Source organism: Netta rufina (assembly GCF_964035555.1).
Source record: "Netta rufina genome assembly, chromosome: 2".
Classification (NCBI taxonomy): domain Eukaryota; kingdom Metazoa; phylum Chordata; class Aves; order Anseriformes; family Anatidae; genus Netta; species Netta rufina.
Genome location: NC_140124.1, coordinates 158,352,714 through 158,373,969, shown reverse-complemented (window position 1 = coordinate 158,373,969; position 21,256 = coordinate 158,352,714). Strand labels below are relative to the sequence as shown.

Sequence of the window (21,256 nt, the reverse complement as noted above, 5' to 3'; positions counted from 1 at the left end):
AGGGACTGGGGGACACTGGGGGACACTGGGGGACACTGGGGGGACATGGGGACACTGTCCACCAGCACCCGCTGCCCCATCGGGAAGTTCTTCACCAGGAACACCAGGCGCCACTCGGGCAGCTGGTAGATCTGGGGGGACAGCGGGGGGCACTGGGGGATACTGGGAGGGACTGGGGGACACTGGGGGACACTGGGGGACACTGGGGGGACATGGGGACACTGTCCACCAGCACCCGCTGCCCCATCGGGAAGTTCTTCACCAGGAACACCAGGCGCCACTCGGGCAGCTGGTAGATCTGGGGGGACAGCGGGGGGCACTGGGGGATACTGGGAGGGACTGGGGGACACTGGGGGACACTGGGGGACACTGGGGGGACATGGGGACACTGTCCACCAGCACCCGCTGCCCCATCGGGAAGTTCTTCACCAGGAACACCAGGCGCCACTCGGGCAGCTGGTAGATCTGGGGGGACAGCGGGGGGCACTGGGGGATACTGGGAGGGACTGGGGGACACTGGGGGACACTGGGGGACACTGGGGGGACATGGGGACACTGTCCACCAGCACCCGCTGCCCCATCGGGAAGTTCTTCACCAGGAACACCAGGCGCCACTCGGGCAGCTGGTAGATCTGGGGGGACAGCGGGGGGCACTGGGGGATACTGGGAGGGACTGGGGGACACTGGGGGACACTGGGGGACACTGGGGGGACATGGGGACACTGTCCACCAGCACCCGCTGCCCCATCGGGAAGTTCTTCACCAGGAACACCAGGCGCCACTCGGGCAGCTGGTAGATCTGGGGGGACAGCGGGGGGCACTGGGGGATACTGGGAGGGACTGGGGGACACTGGGGGACACTGGGGGACACTGGGGGGACATGGGGACACTGTCCACCAGCACCCGCTGCCCCATCGGGAAGTTCTTCACCAGGAACACCAGGCGCCACTCGGGCAGCTGGTAGATCTGGGGGGACAGCGGGGGGCACTGGGGGATACTGGGAGGGACTGGGGGACACTGGGGGACACTGGGGGACACTGGGGGGACATGGGGACACTGTCCACCAGCACCCGCTGCCCCATCGGGAAGTTCTTCACCAGGAACACCAGGCGCCACTCGGGCAGCTGGTAGATCTGGGGGGACAGCGGGGGGCACTGGGGGATACTGGGAGGGACTGGGGGACACTGGGGGACACTGGGGGACACTGGGGGGACATGGGGACACTGTCCACCAGCACCCGCTGCCCCATCGGGAAGTTCTTCACCAGGAACACCAGGCGCCACTCGGGCAGCTGGTAGATCTGGGGGGACAGCGGGGGGCACTGGGGGATACTGGGAGGGACTGGGGGACACTGGGGGACACTGGGGGACACTGGGGGGACATGGGGACACTGTCCACCAGCACCCGCTGCCCCATCGGGAAGTTCTTCACCAGGAACACCAGGCGCCACTCGGGCAGCTGGTAGATCTGGGGGGACAGCGGGGGGCACTGGGGGATACTGGGAGGGACTGGGGGACACTGGGGGACACTGGGGGACACTGGGGGGACATGGGGACACTGTCCACCAGCACCCGCTGCCCCATCGGGAAGTTCTTCACCAGGAACACCAGGCGCCACTCGGGCAGCTGGTAGATCTGGGGGGACAGCGGGGGGCACTGGGGGATACTGGGAGGGACTGGGGGACACTGGGTGGGGGACACTGGGGGACACTGGGGGGACATGGGGACACTGTCCACCAGCACCCGCTGCCCCATCGGGAAGTTCTTCACCAGGAACACCAGGCGCCACTCGGGCAGCTGGTAGATCTGGGGGGACAGCGGGGGGCACTGGGGGATACTGGGAGGGACTGGGGGACACTGGGTGGGGGACACTGGGGGACACTGGGGGGACATGGGGACACTGTCCACCAGCACCCGCTGCCCCATCGGGAAGTTCTTCACCAGGAACACCAGGCGCCACTCGGGCAGCTGGTAGATCTGGGGGGACAGCGGGGGGCACTGGGGGATACTGGGAGGGACTGGGGGACACTGGGGGACACTGGGGGACACTGGGGGGACATGGGGACACTGTCCACCAGCACCCGCTGCCCCATCGGGAAGTTCTTCACCAGGAACACCAGGCGCCACTCGGGCAGCTGGTAGATCTGGGGGGACAGCGGGGGGCACTGGGGGATACTGGGAGGGACTGGGGGACACTGGGGGACACTGGGGGACACTGGGGGGACATGGGGACACTGTCCACCAGCACCCGCTGCCCCATCGGGAAGTTCTTCACCAGGAACACCAGGCGCCACTCGGGCAGCTGGTAGATCTGGGGGGACAGCGGGGGGCACTGGGGGATACTGGGAGGGACTGGGGGACACTGGGGGACACTGGGGGACACTGGGGGGACATGGGGACACTGTCCACCAGCACCCGCTGCCCCATCGGGAAGTTCTTCACCAGGAACACCAGGCGCCACTCGGGCAGCTGGTAGATCTGGGGGGACAGCGGGGGGCACTGGGGGATACTGGGAGGGACTGGGGGACACTGGGGGACACTGGGGGACACTGGGGGGACATGGGGACACTGTCCACCAGCACCCGCTGCCCCATCGGGAAGTTCTTCACCAGGAACACCAGGCGCCACTCGGGCAGCTGGTAGATCTGGGGGGACAGCGGGGGGCACTGGGGGATACTGGGAGGGACTGGGGGACACTGGGTGGGGGACACTGGGGGACACTGGGGGGACTGGGGGGATGTGGGGACACTGGGGGGACTGGGGACACTGGGGGACGCTGAGGGGATGTGCAGGGAGGAAGGACAGGGGGACACTGGGGGAACTGGGGGGACTGGGGGATACTGGAGGGGTTGTGTGATGGATGGACAGAGGGATTTGGGGACACTGGGGGGGCTGGGAGACACTGGGGGGACATGGGGACGCCAGGGGGGCTGGGGGATACTGGGGGCCTGGGGGACAGTTGGGAACTGGGGGACACTGGGGGGATGTGCAGGGTGGAAGGAAAGGGGGACAGGGGGACACTGGGAGGACTGGGAGACACTGGGGGGACTGGTGGGGTGGGGGACATGGGGACACCAGGGGGATGTGGGGACACTGGGGGGACTGGGGGACACTGGGGGGACTGGGGGACACTGGGGACACTGGGAGCGCTGGGGGGACACCAGGGGGACACTGGGGGCACTGGGAGGGCTGGGAGGATGTGGGGACACTGGGGGGATACTGGGGATACTGGGGGGACATGGGGGGACTGTGGGGAACTGGTGGACACTGGAGGGACAGGGGGACAATGGGGACACTGGGGGACACTGGGGGGACACCGGGGGGACACCGGGGGGACACGGGGACAGCGGGGGGTCGCGGCGCGGCTCACCTCCATGGCGCCGTTGTCGCGCACCAGTACGCACCAGTGCGTGGGCTCGGCGCGGTGCTGGTGGGGCTCGCGCTCGGCGGGGAGGCTGCGGCGCGGCTCCTCCTTGGCGGGGCTGAAGAGCGCCCCCGAGTCCCCGTACAGCATCTCCTCCTCGTCATCCACCGCCTCGCTGCCGGCACCGTGCCGTCAGCACCGCGGGGACACCGCGGGGACACCGCCGCCACCACGGGGACACGGGCATGGGGACACGGCCACGGGGACACCGCCACCAGGACCCAACCACTGGGACACCATCACTGCCACGGGGACACCGCCACGGGGACACCACCAAGGGGACAGCAGCACCACCATGGGGACACCACCCAGGGGACACGGCCACAGGGACACTGCCACCACCATGGGGACACGGCCATGGGGACATGGCCACCACCACGGGAACACCACCCAGGGGACACGGCCACAGGGACACCACCACCACCATGGGGACACCGCCACGGGGACACCGCCACGGGGACACCACCACGGGGACACCACCACCACCATGGGGACACGGCCACGGGGACACCGCCACGGGGACACCACCACCACCATGGGGACACCAGCAAGGGGACAGCACTGCCCCACAGGGACACTGCCACCACCACGGGGACACCGCCACAGGGACACCGCCATGGGGACATGGTCACCACCACAGGGACACCACCCAGGGGACACGGCCACAGGGACACCACCAAGGGGAAACCACCAAAGGGACACCACTGCCCCCACGGGGACACCGCCACCACCATGGGGACACCACCCAGGGGACACGGCCACAGGGACACTGCCACCACCATGGGGACACCGCCACGGGGACACTGCCACCACCACGGGGACACGGCCACGGGGACACGGCCACAGGGACACCGCCGCCACCACGGGGACACCAGCAAGGGGACATGGCCACCACCATGGGGACACCACCGAGGGGACATAGCCACCACCACGGGGACACTGCCAGAACCCTGGGGACATGGCCACGGGGACATGGCCACCACCACGGGGACACGGCCACCACCATGGGGACACCGCCACGGGGACACTGCCACCACCACGGGGACACTGCCACCACCACGGGGACACCAGCAAGGGGACACCACTGCCACCATGGGGACACCACCACCACCATGGGGACACCACCCAGGGGACAGCACCGCCACCATGGGGACACCGCCACCACCATGGGGACATGGCCATGAGGACACTGCCATGGGGACACCACCAAAGGGACACCACTGCCACCATGGGGACACTGCCACGGGGACACCGCCACCACCACGGGGACACGGCCACCAGGACCCAACCACTGGGACACCGTCACTGCCACGGGGACACCACCAAGGGGACACAGCCACAGGGACACCACCACCACCACCACCATGGGGACACCGCCACGGGGACACCACCACCACCATGGGGACACCACCATGGGGACACCACCCAGGGGCATGGTCACCACCGAGGGGACACCGCCATGGGGACATGGCCACCACCACAGGGACACCGCCACCACCATGGGGACACCGCCACGGGGACACTGCCACCACCACGGGGACACCGCCACCACCATGGGGACACGGCCATGGGGACACTGCCACAGGGACACTGCCACCGCCACAGGGACACCACCCCCACCATGGGGACACCGCCACCACCACGGGGACACCAGCAAGGGGACATGGCCACTACCACGGGGACACGGCCACGGGGACACCACCACGGGGACAGCACCCAGGGGACAGCACCACCACCATGGGGACACCGCCACTGGGACCCAACCACTGGGACACCACCGTGGGGACACCGCCACCACCATGGGGACATGGTCACGGGGACACGGCCACCACCATGGGGATACCACCATGGGGACACCGCCACGGGAACACGGCCACCACCATGGGGACACGGCCACGGGGACACCACCCAGGGGACATGGCCACAGGGACACTGCCACCACCACGGGGACACCACCAAAGGGACACCACCGCCACCACCACGGGGACACCGCCCCCACGGGGCCACGCCGCGCCCCCCCCCCGTGCCCACCTGATGTCCTGGATGAGGGTCTCGGCCTCGGCGTGGCCGCGCAGGGCCAGCTCGTCGCGGGCGCCGGCGGCGCGGCTCTCGGTGGTGAACATCCCGCTCACATCGCGGTACACGCACAGCGCGATCACCTTCGGCTGCTGCGGGCGGCACGGGACAGCGTCACACGGGGACACGGGGACACGGGGACACGGTGACATGGTGACACGGTGACATAGTGCTGTGGTGCCACGGTGACACATGTGGCACGGTGACATGGTGCCATGGGTGACACAGTGACACGGGTGACACGGTGACGTGGTGACATGAGTGACACAAGTGACACAGTGACACAGGTGACACGGTGACATGTGTGGCACGGTGACATGGCGCCATGGGTGACACAGGTGACACGGTGACGTGGTGACATGCTGACACGAGTGACATGATGACACGATGACACGGTGCTGTGGTGCCACGGTGACACGTGTGGCACGGTGACATGGTGCCATGGGTGACACAGTGACACGGGTGACACGGTGACGTGGTGACATGAGTGACACAAGTGACACAGTGACACAGGTGACACGGTGACACGTGTGGCACGGTGACATGGTGCCATGGGTGACACAGTGACACGGTGACGTGGTGACATGGTGACACAGTGACACAGGTGACACGGTGACATTGGTGACACGGTGACACAGGTGACACAGTGACATGGTGCCATGGGTGACACAGGTGACATGGGTGACATGACGCCATGGGTGATGTCACACCATGGGTAATGCTATGACGTGGGTAACGCGATGCCACGGGTGACGCAATGCCACGAGTGACACGATGCCATGGTGCCATGCCAGGCGTTTGACATGATGCCATGGGTGACGTGACACCGTGGGTAACGCTATGACGTGGGTAATGTGATGCTACGAGTGACACAATGCCACGAGTGACGTGATGCTGTGGGTGCCACGATGCCACGGGTGCCACGATGCCACAGGTGACATGATGCCATGCGTGATGTGACACCATGGGTAATGCTATGATGTGGGTAATGTGAAGCTACGAGTGACACAATGCCACGAGTGACGCGATGCCACGGGTGATGTGATGCCATGGGTGACACTATGCCACAGGTGACACGATGCCACAGGTGAAGTGATGCCACGGGTGACATGACACCATGGGTAATGCTATGTCTTGGGTAACGCAATGCCACGGGTGATGCAATGCCACGAGTGACACGATGCCACGAGTGACACGATGCCACCGGTGACGTGATGCCACGGGTGACGTGACACCATGGGTAATGCTATGCTGTGGGTAACGTGATGCCACGGGTGATGCAATGCCACGAGTGACACGATGCCACGGGTGCCACGCTAGGTGTATGACACGATGCCACGAGTGACGTGATGCCACGGGTGACATGATGCCACAGGTGACATGATGCCACGGGTGATGTGACACCATGGGTAACGCTATGACGTGGGTAACGCGATGCCACAGGTGACGCAATGCCACGAGTGACACGATGCCACGAGTGACACGATGCCACGGGTGACATGACACCATGGGTAACGCTATGATGTGGGTAACGCGATGCCACGAGTGACACGATGCCACGGGTGATGCGATGCCACGAGTGACACGATGCCACGGGTGACGTGACACCACGGGTAACGCTATGACGTGGGTAACACGATGCCACAGGTGACGCGATGCCACGAGTGACGCGACGCCACGGGTGCCACGCCAGGCGCGTGACGCGGGTGACACAGGTGACACGGCGCGGGCGGCACTCACGTGGTGCAGCTGCGTCTTCTGCAGCGCCAGGCGGTGCGTGCGGCCGCCGTAGCTGTCGCTCTTCAGCACGAAGACGGACGCCTGGCCCTCGGCGCTCAGGATCACCACGTAGGGGTCGGCCACGGCGCAGTGCACGATGGGCGACCCCAGGTCCACGGGGATGAAGTGCAGCTGGTTCACTGCGGGGAGAGCCATCAGGGGGTGCCGGGACCCCCCCATGGGACCCCCCCGGGACCCCCTTCCCGTGCGCTCACCCCCCTCCAGCAGGCGGATGCCGAGCGGTGACACCTGCACGATGTAGCGGTTGTCGCCGATGTTGCCGGCGAAGACGGTGGGGCCCTGCGTGGCGAAGCCACTCGTGTCCAGCTCCATGATCTCCTGGCCCGTCTGCAGGATCTTTTTTGGGGTTGGGAGGGGGGGAAAAAAAAGGGTTGGGATGCTGGCGTCGTGCCCCCCCCCCCCCCCCCCTTTGCCCCGCTCGCCGGCACCGGTGCCGGCGCCGCGCCCCCGGGGCCGTACCATGGTGGAGTCCTCGCGGCTGAGGATGAGGAAGCCGTGGCGCCGGCTCGCGTCCTCGGGGGGCTCCGGGGGGGTCGTGTCCTTCTCGCTGCTTTCGCCCGTGGTGCTCGTCTCAGCCTGGGGGGAGAAGGGCGCTGGGAGACCCCGCCGGGACCGGGGGGCAGCCGGCATCCCGCGGTGGGGGGGGGACACGGGGAGGGTGGTGGGGAGATCGGGAGGTTTTTGGGGGGGATTTGGGGATTTTTCTGCCCCCAGAGCGCAGCGAGGTGTTGGGATGGGTTGCATGGGGGGGTGGGGGGGTCACTGTGCCCGGGGGTGTGCAAGGAGGGGGTGGGCGCGGGGCTTGGGGATGGGGTTTGGGGGTGGCAGGGGGGTGGTAGGAGTGGGTGATTTTGGAGGGTTTCCCCAATCCTACTGATTTTGGGGTTTAGTGGAGAGGGGGCGGGTGAGGGGACACGGGGAAGGGGACGTGGGAAGGGGACACAGGGAAGGGGACACAGGGAATATGGCATGGACTAGGGGACACGGGGAGGGGACACGGGGAGAGGACTCAGGGAGGGGACACGGGAGGGTGGCACTGGGGAGGGGACACAGGGAAGGGGACATGGAAATGGGGACGTGGGAAGGGGACATGGGGAATGTGGCACGGAGAAGGGGACACGGGGAGGGGACACGGGGAGGGGACACAGGGAGGGGAAACGGGGAAGGGACATGGGAGGGTGGCACCAGGGAGGGGACATGGGGAAGGGGACGTGGAGATGGGGACGTGGGAAGGGGGCACAGGGAACGTGGCACGGAGAAGGGGACACAGGGAGGTGGAACGGGGAAGGGGACACTGGGAGGGGTCACTGGGAATGTGGCACGGAGAAGGGGACTTGAGGAGGTGGAACACGGAAGGGGACACAGGGAGGGGACACGGGAGGGTGGCACCAGGGAGGGGACACGGGGAGGTGGAGTGGAGATGGGGACATGGGAAGGGGACACGGGGAATGTGGCATGGAGAAGGGGACCCAGGGAATATGGCATGGAGAAGGGGACACAGGGAGGTGGAACGGGGAGGGGACATGGGGAGGGGACACGGGGAGGGGACACAGGAGGGTGGCACTGGGGAGGGGACACGGGGAAGGGGAGGTGGAGATGGGGATGTGGGAAGGGGACACGGGGAAGGGGACCCAGGGAACGTGGTACAGAGAAGGGGACTTGAGGAGGTGGAACAGGGAAGGGGACACGGGGAGGGACACGGGGAAGGGACACGGGAAGGGGACTCGGGAAGGGGACAAGGGGAAGGGGACGTGGAGATGGGGACGTGGGAAGGGGACACGGGGAATGTGGCACAGAGAAGGGGACACAGGGAGGTAGAACGGGGAAGGGGACACAGGGAAGGGACTCAGGAGGGTGGCACTGGGGAGGGGACACTGGGAAGGGGAGGTGGAGATGGGGACGTGGGAAGGGGACACGGGGAAGGGGACCCAGGGAACGTGACACGGAAAGGGGACACGGGGAGGGGACACGGGGAAGGGACACGGGGAGGGGATTCGGGGAGGGGACACAGGGAGGGGACACGGGGAAGGGACACGGGGAGGGGACTCGGGGAAGGGGACGTGGAGATGGGGACGTGGGAAGGGGGCACAGGGAACGTGGCACGGAGAAGGGGACACAGGGAGGTGGAACGGGAAGGGGACACGTGGAGGGGACACGGGGAGGGGACACGGGGAGGGGACACGGGGAGGGGACACGGGGAGGGGACACGGGGAGGGTGGCACCGGGGAGGGGACATGGGGAGGGCGAGTGGAAATGGGGATGTGGGAAGGGGACACAGGGAAGGTGGAACAGGGAGGGGACATGGGGCGGGGACACGGGGAGGGGATTCGGGGAGGGGACACGGAGAGGGGACATGGGAGGGTGGCACTGGGGAGGGGACACAGGGAAGGGGACGTGGAGATGGAGATGTGGGAAGGGGACACGGGGAACATGGCACGGAGAAGGGGACCCAGGGAGGTGGAATGGGGAAGGGGACACAGGGAGGGGACACGTGGAGGGGACACGTGGAGGGGACACAGGGAGGGGACCCGGGGAGGGGGCCGCGTGCCACCACCAACCTCCTCCTTCCTGGGCGGCGACACCACGGTCCACATGTCGTAGCAGCCGGGCAGCTCGAAGGTGGTCACCACCTGGGGCCGGATGCTCTTCTGCGGGGAGGGGGCAGCGCTGGGGGCGCGGGCGGGGGGCGGCGCGAGCCCCCCCCCCCCACCCCAAAACCCGGGCAGCTGGGGGGGGCGAGGGGGGGGCTGTGGCTCGGGGCGTACAGCCTGCGCCCACCGCTCGGCGCAGCCCTGGTTCTCCCGGCTCCTGCTGTGGCGCCGGCACCGCGCCCGCGGCGCACGCTGCTCACCGCGGCACCGGGCGGCACGGCGCGGGGACACGGGGACACGGGGGGGACAAGGGGACACGGGGACATCATGGGGACATGGGGACACGGGGAGGCAGGAATTTGGGGACATGAGGGCGCAGGGATGTGGTCATGCAGGGACAAGGGGACACAGGGACACAGGGATTTGGGGACACGGGGACATGGGGATGTGGGGACAAAGGGATAAAGGGACACGGGGACACAGGGACAAGGGGACATGAGGGTGCAGAGATGTGGTCATGCAGGGACAAGGGGACACGGGATGCAAGGGTTTGGGGACACAGGGACATGGGGACACGGGGACAAAGGGACAAAGGGACACGGGGACAAGGGGATATGGGGACAAGGGGTCAGGGGGACGGGGGGACACGGGGATATGGGGATATGGGGACACGGGGACAAAGGGATAAAGGGACATGGGGACACAGGGACAAGGGGACATGGGGACACAGGGACAGGTGGACAAGGGGATATGGGGACAAAGGGACATGGGGACATGGGAAAGCAGGGATTTGGGGACACGAGGGCACAGGGACATGGGGATTTGGGAACATGGGGACACAGGGACATGGGGACAAAGGGATGTGGGGACAAAGGGATTTGGGGACACGAGGGTGCAGGGATGTGGTCATGCAGGGACAAGGGGACACGGGATGCAAGGATTTGGGGACACGGGGACATGGGGACAAAGGGACAAAGGGACATGGGGACACAGGGACAAGGGGACATAGGGACAAGGGGACACAGGGACAAGGGGACATGGGGACACAGGGATGCAAGGATTTGGGAACATGGGGACAAAGGGACATGGGGATGCAAGGATTTGGGGACATGGGGACATGGGGACAAAGGGACAAAGGGACATGGGGACACAGGGATATGGGGACATGGGGACACGGGGATATGGGGACATGGGGACAGGGGGACAAAGGGATTTGGGGACACGAGGGTACAGGGACGTGGGGACAAAGGGACACAGGCTTGCAGAGATTTGGGGACGTGAGGGTGCAGGGACGTGGTCATGCAAGGACAAGGGGACACGGGATGTAAGGATTTGGGGACACAAGGGTGCAGGGATGTGGGGACAAAGGGACACGGGGACGCAGGGATTTGGGGACATGGGGACACGGGGACATGGGGATGCAGGGATTTGGGGATGTGAGGGTGCAGGGATATGGTCGTGCAGGGACAAGGGGACACAAGGGGACATGGGGATATGGGGACACAGGGATGTGGTGGTGCATGGATGTAGGGATATGGGGACGCAGGGACACAGGGACATGGGGATATGGGGTACGTGGGGACGTGGGGACAAGGGGGACGCAGTGACACGGGGACCCGGTGCCGGCCACGCTCACCTGCAGCACGGAGAGCGCCCCGTTCTTGCCGTACCCCGAGCACAGCACGATCTCCAGGTCCGGCTCCGGGCTGTTCTGGAACTGGGGGACCAGGGGACACCACGGGGACGTCACCCCGTGTCCCCCCACCCCGTGTCAGTCCCCCCACCCCGTGTCAGTCCCCCCACCCCGTGTCCCCCCACCCCGTGTCTCACCTCCTCGGAGAGGAAGGCCGGCTCGCCCATGGCGGCGTTGGCGCAGGGGCCGATGTTGAGGATGCTGTCGCAGACCTACGTGGGACGGGGACAGGGTTGGGGACAGGGTTGGGGACACGGCGTGGCACCGGGGAGCCGTGCCACGAGGCCGGGGCCGTACCTCGAAGGAGTAGGTGGCGAGCTGCGTGCCCGACTGCGCCTCGCTGCCGTACACCTCGATCTCGTCCACCTCGTCCTGCGCCGACGACTTCCCTCCTGGCCACGGCGGCGCCCGTCAGGGTGGGTGCCACGGGGGGGTGTCCCCGTCCCCGTCCCCGTCCCCGTCCCTGTCCCCACGGTGTCACCTACCTGCCCAAGGCCCCGAGGAGTCCGAGCGCTTCTTCTTCATCGGGGGCTCCTCCTGCAGGGGGAGGGAGCACGGAGACAGTGGCACGGGGATGGTGGTGGCCCAGTGGGACCAGGGACAATGGGGAGGTGGTCATGGGGGGACACGGAGACCGTGGGGACACGGAGACCACAGGGACACGGAGATCACAGGGATGTGGCCATGGAGGGGATATGGGGACCATGGGGACACGAAGACCATGGGGACATGGAGACCTTGGGGACATGGAGACCACGGACATGTGGAGAAGATGGGGACGTGGCCATGGAGGGGACACGGAGACCACGGGGATGTGGAGACCTTGGGGACATGGGGACCACGGACATGTGGAGACCATGGGGACGTGGCCATGGAGGGGACACGGAGACCACAAGGACATGGACATCACAGGGACATGGCCGTGGAGGGGACACAAAGACCGTGGGGACACGGAGACCACAGGGACGTGGCCATGGAGGGGACATGTAGACCATGGGGACACGGAGACCCTGGGGACATGGGGACATGGAGGGGACAGGGGACCCGGTGGTGGGGACTCCGAGATCGTGGGGATGCAGTGACCAAGGGGACGTGGCCATGGGGACAAGGAAATGGGGACCTGGTGGCAGGGACGTGGCGGTGGGGACATGGAGACCACGGGGACGCGGTGACCAAGGGGTGACCTCAAGGCTGTGGGAACGTGGCTGTGGGGACAGGGGGGTGGTGACCCAGCAGGGGGGGGACAAGGAGATGTCAGGGGCACCGCAGCGGGGACACGGAGACCCTGGGGACACGGTGACCAAGCCACGTTGGGTCACGACACGGCCACGACACGGCCACGGGGGTGCACCCACGGTGGGGCCAGGACGATGGGGACGCGGTGGCGTGGACGTGGCGGTGGGGACGCGGTGACCACGGGGCCCGGGACCCCCTGGGTGCCCCCCAACCCCACCTGCTTGTCGGCCACGTCCTTGGCCACGCCGACGGGCGCCTCCTGCAGCTTCTCCGTGTACTTGAGCAGCAGCGAGTTGCCCAGGCGGGACCCCAGGAAGAGGTAGCCCGGCTCCAGCGTCACCATCTGCGGGTAAAAATGGGGAGATTTTTGGGGGGTCCCGGCCACGTGGGACGGACGGCCACGGCCACGGGGACGGCCACGGGGACTCACGCAGGTGGTGAGCACGCTGGCGGCCGCCTTGTCGAAGTGGAAGGAGCGCACGCTCCGCATCCCGTCCGTGATCAGCGTCAGGACGTAGCTGCGGGCAGAGGGACGGGGACGGGGTCGGGGGCCGTGCCCGGGGGGGGGGGGGGTGCGGGACCCCCTCCCGTCCCCCTGTGGGGGTCCGCGTGGCACTCACATCTCCCCCCCCTTCAGCGAGATCACCATCTTGTCGTAGGAGATGAAGGCGGCCTGCGCGCAGTCCAGCGTCAGCTTCACCCCCTCCTGCATGCCTGCGGGGAGCGCGCGGCGTCGGGGGGGGCGGCGCCTCGGGACCCCCGCCCACCCCAAAATCCCCCCCTGACCCCTCCCCGGGGGGGGGGGTCCTTACGCAGCGGGAAGACGGTGGTGCCGGCGGTGAGGCTGTTGAGGGACACGCCGTAGGGCGGCACGCTCTGGTTGAGGTAGAGCAGCGAGTTGACGGCGAAGATCACCACGCCGCCTACGGGGGCGAGCGGGCATCAGCGGCGTCCCCCTCCCCAAAAAAACCTTCTAGAACCATCCCCCCGGCCTCACCGATGGGCTTGGGGACGGCCAGCGCCTGCGTGCAGTCGAAGGGCAGGTTGCTGAGGGACCAGATGACCGGGTGCACCTTCTGCATGATGTTCAGCGAGATGGCCACGATGCTGCACGTGTCCTGCCGCACCGCCACGCGCCTGCGGGGCACGGCGTCACCTCCTGCCGTCGGGGACGCCGCGCCCTCGGCGTCACGTCGTCCCCCGACACCAACGTCCCCCCTTTACCCCGGCCAGGTCTGGTTGGGCTCGAAGAGGATGAGGAGGGTGGGCTCGTAGTAGCCGCAGAGGAACTGCATGTCGATGATGTTGAGCAGCTTCTCGTCCAGCTCCCGCACGTCGATGATGTAGCTGGGCAGGAAGCTCGACTTCTGCCTGCAAAACAGGACGGGGGGGACCAAGGTCACGGTGGGATCTGGGTGGGAGGGGGCCTCGGAGACCCCCACATCCAGCCCCAACTTGGACATGACCTCCCCAGCCCCCCCCCAGCCCGTCCTTGGCCCCCCAGTTGGCCACGGTGGCCATGCTGAGGCATACGTTGGCTATATTGAGCCGTGTGTTGGCCATGTTGGGCCACAACGAGCCACACGTTGACCGTGTTGAGGCACACGTTGGTTGTGTTGGCCACGTTGAGCCACACGTTGGCTGTGTTGGCCACGCTGAGCCAGATGTTGGCCACGTTGAGCCACACGATGGCCATGTTGGCCATACTGAGCCACATCTTGGCCATACTGAGCCACATCTTGGCCACATTGACCCACACGTTGGCCATGTTGGCCACACTGAGCCACGTGTTGACCATGTTGAGCCACACGTTGACCACGTTGAGCCAATAGTGGGCCATGTTGGCCATGCTGAGCCGTATCTTGGCCATATTGACTCACACATTGACCATGTTGGCCATATTGAGCCAAACGTTGGCTGTGTTGAGCCACACGTTGGCCATGTTGAGCCACAACGAGCCACACATTGACCGTGTTGAGCCATACGTTGGTCATCTTGGCCATGTTGAGCCACACGATGGCCATTCTGAACCACAAGTTGGCTGTGCTAAGCCACACGTTGACTGTGTTGGCCATGCTGAGCCAGATGTTGGCCACGTTGAGCCACACAATGGCCATGTTGGCCATACTGAGCCAGATGTTGACCATGTTGAGCCACACACTGGCCTTGTTGAGCCAATAGCTGGCCATGTTGGCCATGCTGAGCCAAACGTTGACTGTGTTGAGCCACAGGATGGCTGTGTTGGCCACGCTGAGCCACGTGTTGACCACCTTGAGCCAATAGCTGGCCATGTTGGCCACGCTGAGCCACACGTTGGCTGTGTTGGCCATACTGAGCCAGATGTTGACCATGTTGAGCCACACGGTGGCCATATTGGCCATACTAAGCCACACATTGACCATGCTGAGCCACATCTTGGCCATACTGACTCACACGTTGGCCATGTTGGCCATACTGAGCCACATCTTGGCCATGCTGAGCCATACATTGGCCATGCTGAGCCACATCTTGGCCACATTGACTCACATGTTGACCATGTTGGCCATACTGAGCCACATGTTGACCATGTTGAGCCACACGTTGACCACGCTGAGCCACGCGCTGGCCATGTTGGCCATACTAAGCCACATCTTGGCCATATTGACGCACACGTTGGCCATGTTGGCCGTGCTGAGCCACACGCTGACCACGTCGAGCCAATAACCGGCCATGTTGGCCGTGCTGAGCCACATCTTGGCCACATTGACTCACATGTTGACCGTGTCGGCCATGCTGAGCCACACGCTGACCCGCGCGTTGGCCGCAGGCCGCTGCGGCGGGCCCCCGGCCCCCACTCACCCCTCTCCCACCAGCCCCTCGTGCTCGTCAGCCAGCGAGTCGCGGCGGAAGGGCAGCACCACCAGCCGCGTGCCGTAGATCAGCATGACGGCGCAGCGCCCGTCGGGGTCCACGCGCACCTTGGGGATGTGCACGTTCTGCACGAAGCCATCCTGCGGGCAACCAGGTTTAGGGTTGGAGAGGGGGGGTCACCGGGCAACCCCCCAACCCCCCCAGATGCATTTTGGGGGGGGGCAGCACCTGCCTGCAGCCCCCACGCCTACCCGCAGCTCCGGCTCCTCGAAGTAGTGCAGCGAGAGCGTCTTCAGGTCGTGCGTGCCGGGGTCGTACTCCACCACCGAGAGCTGTGGTGGGGGCGTCACGGCGGGGCTGGGGGCACCCCTGGGTGCCCCCCACCCCCAGGACCCGTCCCTACCTTGGCGTCCTTGAAGCTGAGCAGCAGCGCGTCCCGCTTGGCCCCCGCCAGCTGCACGCTGGCCATGGACATGACGTTGCCGAAGAAGGAGAAGGAGGCCACCAGCTCCAGCTTCTCCTTGTGGCCCTTCCCTTCTGCGGGGAGGGGGGGGAGGGCGAGGACACGGGGTGGGGGGGGGACACACAGGACACGGTGTCACCACCCCCACCCCCCCCCAGCCTCGCCCACCCCTCGTGTTTTGGCACAAAGTTGGTCCAAGGAGAAGGTCGGCGTCCCGTGACCGTCAACGTCCCGTGAGCATCGACACCCCCGAGGACACCAGCACCCCAAAAACACAACCCCCCCCCCAAAACCAACACCCCAAGAGACCACCGACACCCCCAGACCAGCAGCACCTCGTGAACACCAGCACCCTCCCCCAGCCCGCCCATCCAAGACCACCAACACCCCGAGACCACCAACACCCCAAGACCATCGCATCTCAATAACCCCAACACCCCAACACCCCAAGACCACCGACCCCCTGACAACATCACACCCCAGGAACACCAACACCCCAAGACCATCGCACCCCAAGACCACCAACACCCCAAGACCATCACACCCCAAGACCATCACACCCCAAGACCACCAACTTTTAAGACCCCCAGCCTTTAAGACCACCGACATCCCAACACCATCATGCCCCAAGACCTTCACGTCCCAAGACCATCATGCCCCAAGTCCACCAACACCCCAAGACCACCAACAAGACCACCAACCTCTAAGACGATCGGCCTCCAAGACCACCAACACCCCAAGACCACCAACACCCCAAGACCACCAACACCCCAAAACCATCACACCCCAAGACCATCAGCCCTTCCAGGATGACCAACACCCCAACACCATCACACCCTGACACCATCACACCTCGACACCACCATGCCCCAAAACCATCAACCCTTCCAAGACAACACCATTACACCCCAAGACCACCAACCTCCAAGACAACCAACACTCCAACACCATCACACCCCGAGTCCACCAACACCCCAACACCACCAACACCCCAAGACCATCACCAAGACCACCAACCTCTAAGACAACCAACCTCCAAGACCCCCAACACCCCAACACCATCGCACCCCAAGACCTTCACACCCCAAAACCAACACCCCAAGACCACCAACCTCCAACACAACCAACACCCCAACACCATCACACCCCAAAACCACCACCAAGACCACCAACCTCCAAGACAACCAACCTCCAAGACCCTCAACACCCCGACACCATCACCCCCCAACACCTTCACACCCCAAACCCACCACCACCCCAACACCATCACCCCAAGACCACCACCCCCCAAGTCCACCAACACCCCAAGACCTTCACACCCCAACACCAACACACCCCAACACCACCAACACCCCAAAACCACCACCAAGACCACCAACCTCCAAGACAACCAACCTCCAAGACCCCCAACACCCCGACACCACCGCCCCCCAACACCTTTACACCCCAAACCCACCACCACCCCCCCACCACCCCCCCCCCTCCCCACCCCCCCCCATGGATACCACCCCCTCCCCCCTCCCCCAAGGTGCTGGGCGCCCCCTCCACCTACCCGCGTTCCTGTCTCCTTTCACCCCGCTCTGCAAGAACAACGCGACCATCAACCACCGCCAAAAACACCCCCAAAAACCCAACGGGGCGACCCCGCCCGCCCCCGAACTGTCCATTTTTGGGGTGAAAAGGGGTGTTTTGGGGGCTGACCTCGGCGTCGTGGTTGAGCCGGTAGACGTAGAGCTGGGAGGTGCCGGCCACCACCAGGTTGCGCTCGGCGTTGGAGAAGAAGTTGCAGTACATGGAGAACTCCAGCCCCGTGGGGGGGTGGGCTTGCTTGTACACCGCGTACATGGCCGCCGAGACCCCCCCCCCGCCCCCAAAAACCAGCCTGGGGAGAGGGAGGGGAAATCGGGGAGCGCTGGGGGGAGAAGTCCCAAAAATTTTGGAATTTTGGGATATCTCCCCCCAAAAATTCCCGGTTGGGTCAAGGTCCCACCCCCGTAAATTTTGGGGAGGGGTGGGGGGGAATCGGGGAGCGCTGTGGGGAGAGGTCCCCAAAATTTTGGGACATCTCCCCCCCAAAAAATTCCCAGTCCCCAAAATTTTGGAGTTTTGGGATATCTCCCCCTAAAAATATTCCCGGTTGGGTCAAGGTCCCGGTCCTGTAAATTTTAGGGGGGGGGGGGGAATCGAGGAGTGCTGGGGGGAGAGGTCCCCAAAATTTTGGGAAAGCTGCCCCCCCCAAAAAATTCCCAGTCCCCAAAATTTTGGAATTTTGGGACATCTCCACCCAAAAAATTCCCAGTTGGGTTAAGGTCCCGGTCCCGTAAATTTTAGGGGGGGGGGGAATCGGGGAGTGCTGGGGGGAGAGGTCCCCAAAATTTTGGAGTTTTGGGATATCTCCCCCCCAAAAAAAATCCCGGTTGGGTTAAGGTCCCGGTCCTGTAAATTCTGGGGAGGGGGGGGGGAATTGGGGAGTGCTGGGGGGAGAGGTCCCCAAAATTTTGGGAAAGCTCCCCCCCAAAAAATTCCCAGTCCCCAAAATTTTGGAATTTTGGGACATCTCCCCCCCAAAAATTCCCGGTTGGATCAAGCTCCCGCCCCCATAAATTTTGGGGTCTTGTGGATCTGCAGAGACCCCCCCTCCCCATGTGTGGCCCCCCCTTAATTTTTGGGGTCCCTCAGCTCATTAACCCTCCCCTTGTGACCCCCTCCCCCTAAATTTGGGGGTCCCACAGCTCCTTAACTGACCCCCCAAAATTTGGGGGTCCCACGGCTCCTCACAGCCCCCCCCCCAAAATCCCCCCCCCAGACAAATTTTGGGCTCCTTAGACCCCCCCCGAATGTCCCCCCCCCCCCTCAATTTTGGGGTCCCACAGCTCCTTAACCCCTCCCCCATCACACATCTGCCCCCCCCAAAAAAAATTTTGGGGCTCCTCAGAGCCCCCCCAACCCCCCCCCAAACTTTGGGGTCCCACAGCTCTGCAGAGCCCCCCCCCACGCCCCCCCCCTAAATTTTGGGGTCCTACATCCCCTTAATCCCCCCCCACACCCACATCTGCCCCCCCCCCTAAAATTTTGGGGCTCCTCACCCCCCCCCAACCCCCCCAAAAAATTTTGGGGCCCCCAGAGCCCCCCCCACGCCCCCGCCCCCCCAAATTTGGGTCCCCCCAGCTCCTTAACCCCCCCCCGGTGCCCCCCTCCCCCCAAATTTCGGGCCCCCACGGCTCCCTGACCCCCCCCCCCGCCCCCTCCCCAAATTTTGGGGACCCTCAGCCCCCCCCCGCCCCCCTCCCCAAATTTTGGGGACCCTCAGCCCCCCCCCGCCCCCCTCCCCAAATTTTGGGCCCCCCCCCAGCGCCCCCCCCCCGCTCACCGCCGCGCTCCCACGCGCGGGCCGGAAGCCGACCAGCGAGAGGCCGGAAGTGGGCGGGGCGGGCGGGCCTGGAGGGGGAGGGGTAGAGCGGCCGCTCTGGCCGCCACCATAGAGACGTCGGTCCTCCGGCGGAGCCTATAGGGGCTGCGCCTATGGGGTCTGCACCTATAGGGGCTGCGCCTATGGGGGCTGCATCATCTGTAGGGCCCTGGGTTATAGGGGCTGCACCTACAGGGGCTGCATCTATAGGGGCTGCATCTATAGGGTCTGCATCATCTATGGGGTCTGCATCTATAGGGTCATGCATCCTATAGGGGCTGAATCTATAGGGTTTGCATCATCTGTGGGGTCTGCGCCTTTAGGGACCTGCATCTATAGGGTCATGCACCCTGTAGGGGCTGCATCCTATGGGGTCTGCATCTACAGGGACCTGCATCTATAGTGTCTGCATCATCTATAGGGTCATGCATCCTATAGGGTCTGTGCCTATAGGGTCTGCATCATCTATAGGGGATGCATCTATAGGGTTTGCATCATTTTTGGGGTCTGCACCTCTATGGACCTGCACCTATAGGGCCATGCATCCTATACGGCTCTGGATTATAGGGGCTGCATCTATAGGGACCTGCATCTATAGGGTCATGCATCCTATAGGGGCTGCACCTATGGGGTCTGCATCATCTATAGGAGCTGCATCTATAGGATCATGCATCCCATAGGGCCCTGGATTATAGGGGCTACACCTACAGGGGCTGCATCTGTAGGGGCTGCATCCTATAGGGTCTGTGCCTATAGGGGCTGCATCTATAGGGCCCTGGATTATAGGGGCTGCAACTACAGGGGCTGCATCTATAGGGTCAGGCATCCTATAGGGTCTGCATCCTATAGGGTCTACATCTATAGGGTTTGCATCATCTGTGGGGTCTGCGCCTTTAGGGACCTGCATCTATAGGGTCATGCATCCTATACGAGCTGCATCCTATAGGGTCATGAGTCCTATAGGGTCTGTGCCTATAGGGGCTGCATCATCTATGGGGTCTGCATCTATAGGGTCTGCATCTATGGGGTCTGCATCATCTGTGGGGTCTGCACCCCTAGGGACCTGCATCCTATAGGGGCTGTATCCTATAGGGTCATGCATCCTTTAGGGTCTGCATCATCTATAGGGGCTGCATCATCTATAGGGTCTGCACCTATAGGGTTTGCATCGTCTATGGGGTCTGCGCCTCTAGGGACCTGCATCTATAGGGTCATGTGTCCTATAGGGTCTGTGCCTATAGAGGCTGCATCTATAGGGTCTGCATCCCTGGATCTACAGGGTCTGCACCCATGGGGTCCTGCATCCTATAGGGAGCTGCACCTATAGGGAGTTGCACCTATGGGGTCTGCATCATCTGTGGGGTCTGCATCTATAGGGGTTGCATCTATGGGGTCTGTAGCTTACAGGGGGCTGCAGCTATGGGGTCTGAATCCTATAGGGTCTGCACCTATAGGGACCTGCACCTATAGGGTCTACATCCCATAGGGGTATGCATCCTATAGGGGGCCTGCAGCCTATGGGGTCCACACCCCACAGAGACCTCGCGCCCCACAGAGACCCCACACCCTATAGGACCGCTACCCCTATAGGGCTGTGCTCTATGGGGCCCTGCACCCCACAGGTCCCCTACAGCCCATACGGGCCCCACCACCCCCCAGGAGCACCCTATGGGACACCCCTATGGGGTCCCCCTGCCCCATAGCGAGGCAGCCCC

General features: G+C 64.6%; 1 protein-coding gene across 1 annotated transcript in view; it reads right to left on the bottom strand.

Moving 5' to 3' along the window:
- Positions 1–19,539, bottom strand: part of CPSF1 (cleavage and polyadenylation specific factor 1) — a 38,694-nt gene extending 19,155 nt beyond the window's left edge. The window contains exons 1-22 of the mRNA XM_084282567.1: positions 19,503–19,539; positions 17,834–18,014; positions 17,685–17,712; positions 16,073–16,206; positions 15,921–16,001; positions 15,658–15,809; positions 14,044–14,190; positions 13,817–13,956; positions 13,632–13,742; positions 13,440–13,533; positions 13,250–13,337; positions 13,037–13,162; positions 12,069–12,120; positions 11,881–11,975; positions 11,721–11,795; positions 11,527–11,607; positions 9,858–9,947; positions 7,759–7,875; positions 7,494–7,635; positions 7,240–7,418; positions 5,455–5,591; positions 3,370–3,538 (exon numbers count right to left, since the gene is read on the bottom strand). Of these exons, the coding sequence (XP_084138693.1) occupies positions 3,370–3,538; positions 5,455–5,591; positions 7,240–7,418; positions 7,494–7,635; positions 7,759–7,875; positions 9,858–9,947; positions 11,527–11,607; positions 11,721–11,795; positions 11,881–11,975; positions 12,069–12,120; positions 13,037–13,162; positions 13,250–13,337; positions 13,440–13,533; positions 13,632–13,742; positions 13,817–13,956; positions 14,044–14,190; positions 15,658–15,809; positions 15,921–16,001; positions 16,073–16,206; positions 17,685–17,712; positions 17,834–17,977 (2,382 nt within the window). The 5' untranslated portion in view covers positions 17,978–18,014; positions 19,503–19,539. The remainder of the gene's footprint in view (positions 1–3,369; positions 3,539–5,454; positions 5,592–7,239; positions 7,419–7,493; positions 7,636–7,758; positions 7,876–9,857; positions 9,948–11,526; positions 11,608–11,720; positions 11,796–11,880; positions 11,976–12,068; positions 12,121–13,036; positions 13,163–13,249; positions 13,338–13,439; positions 13,534–13,631; positions 13,743–13,816; positions 13,957–14,043; positions 14,191–15,657; positions 15,810–15,920; positions 16,002–16,072; positions 16,207–17,684; positions 17,713–17,833; positions 18,015–19,502) is intronic.
- Between the last annotated feature and the right edge of the window lie 1,717 nt (positions 19,540–21,256).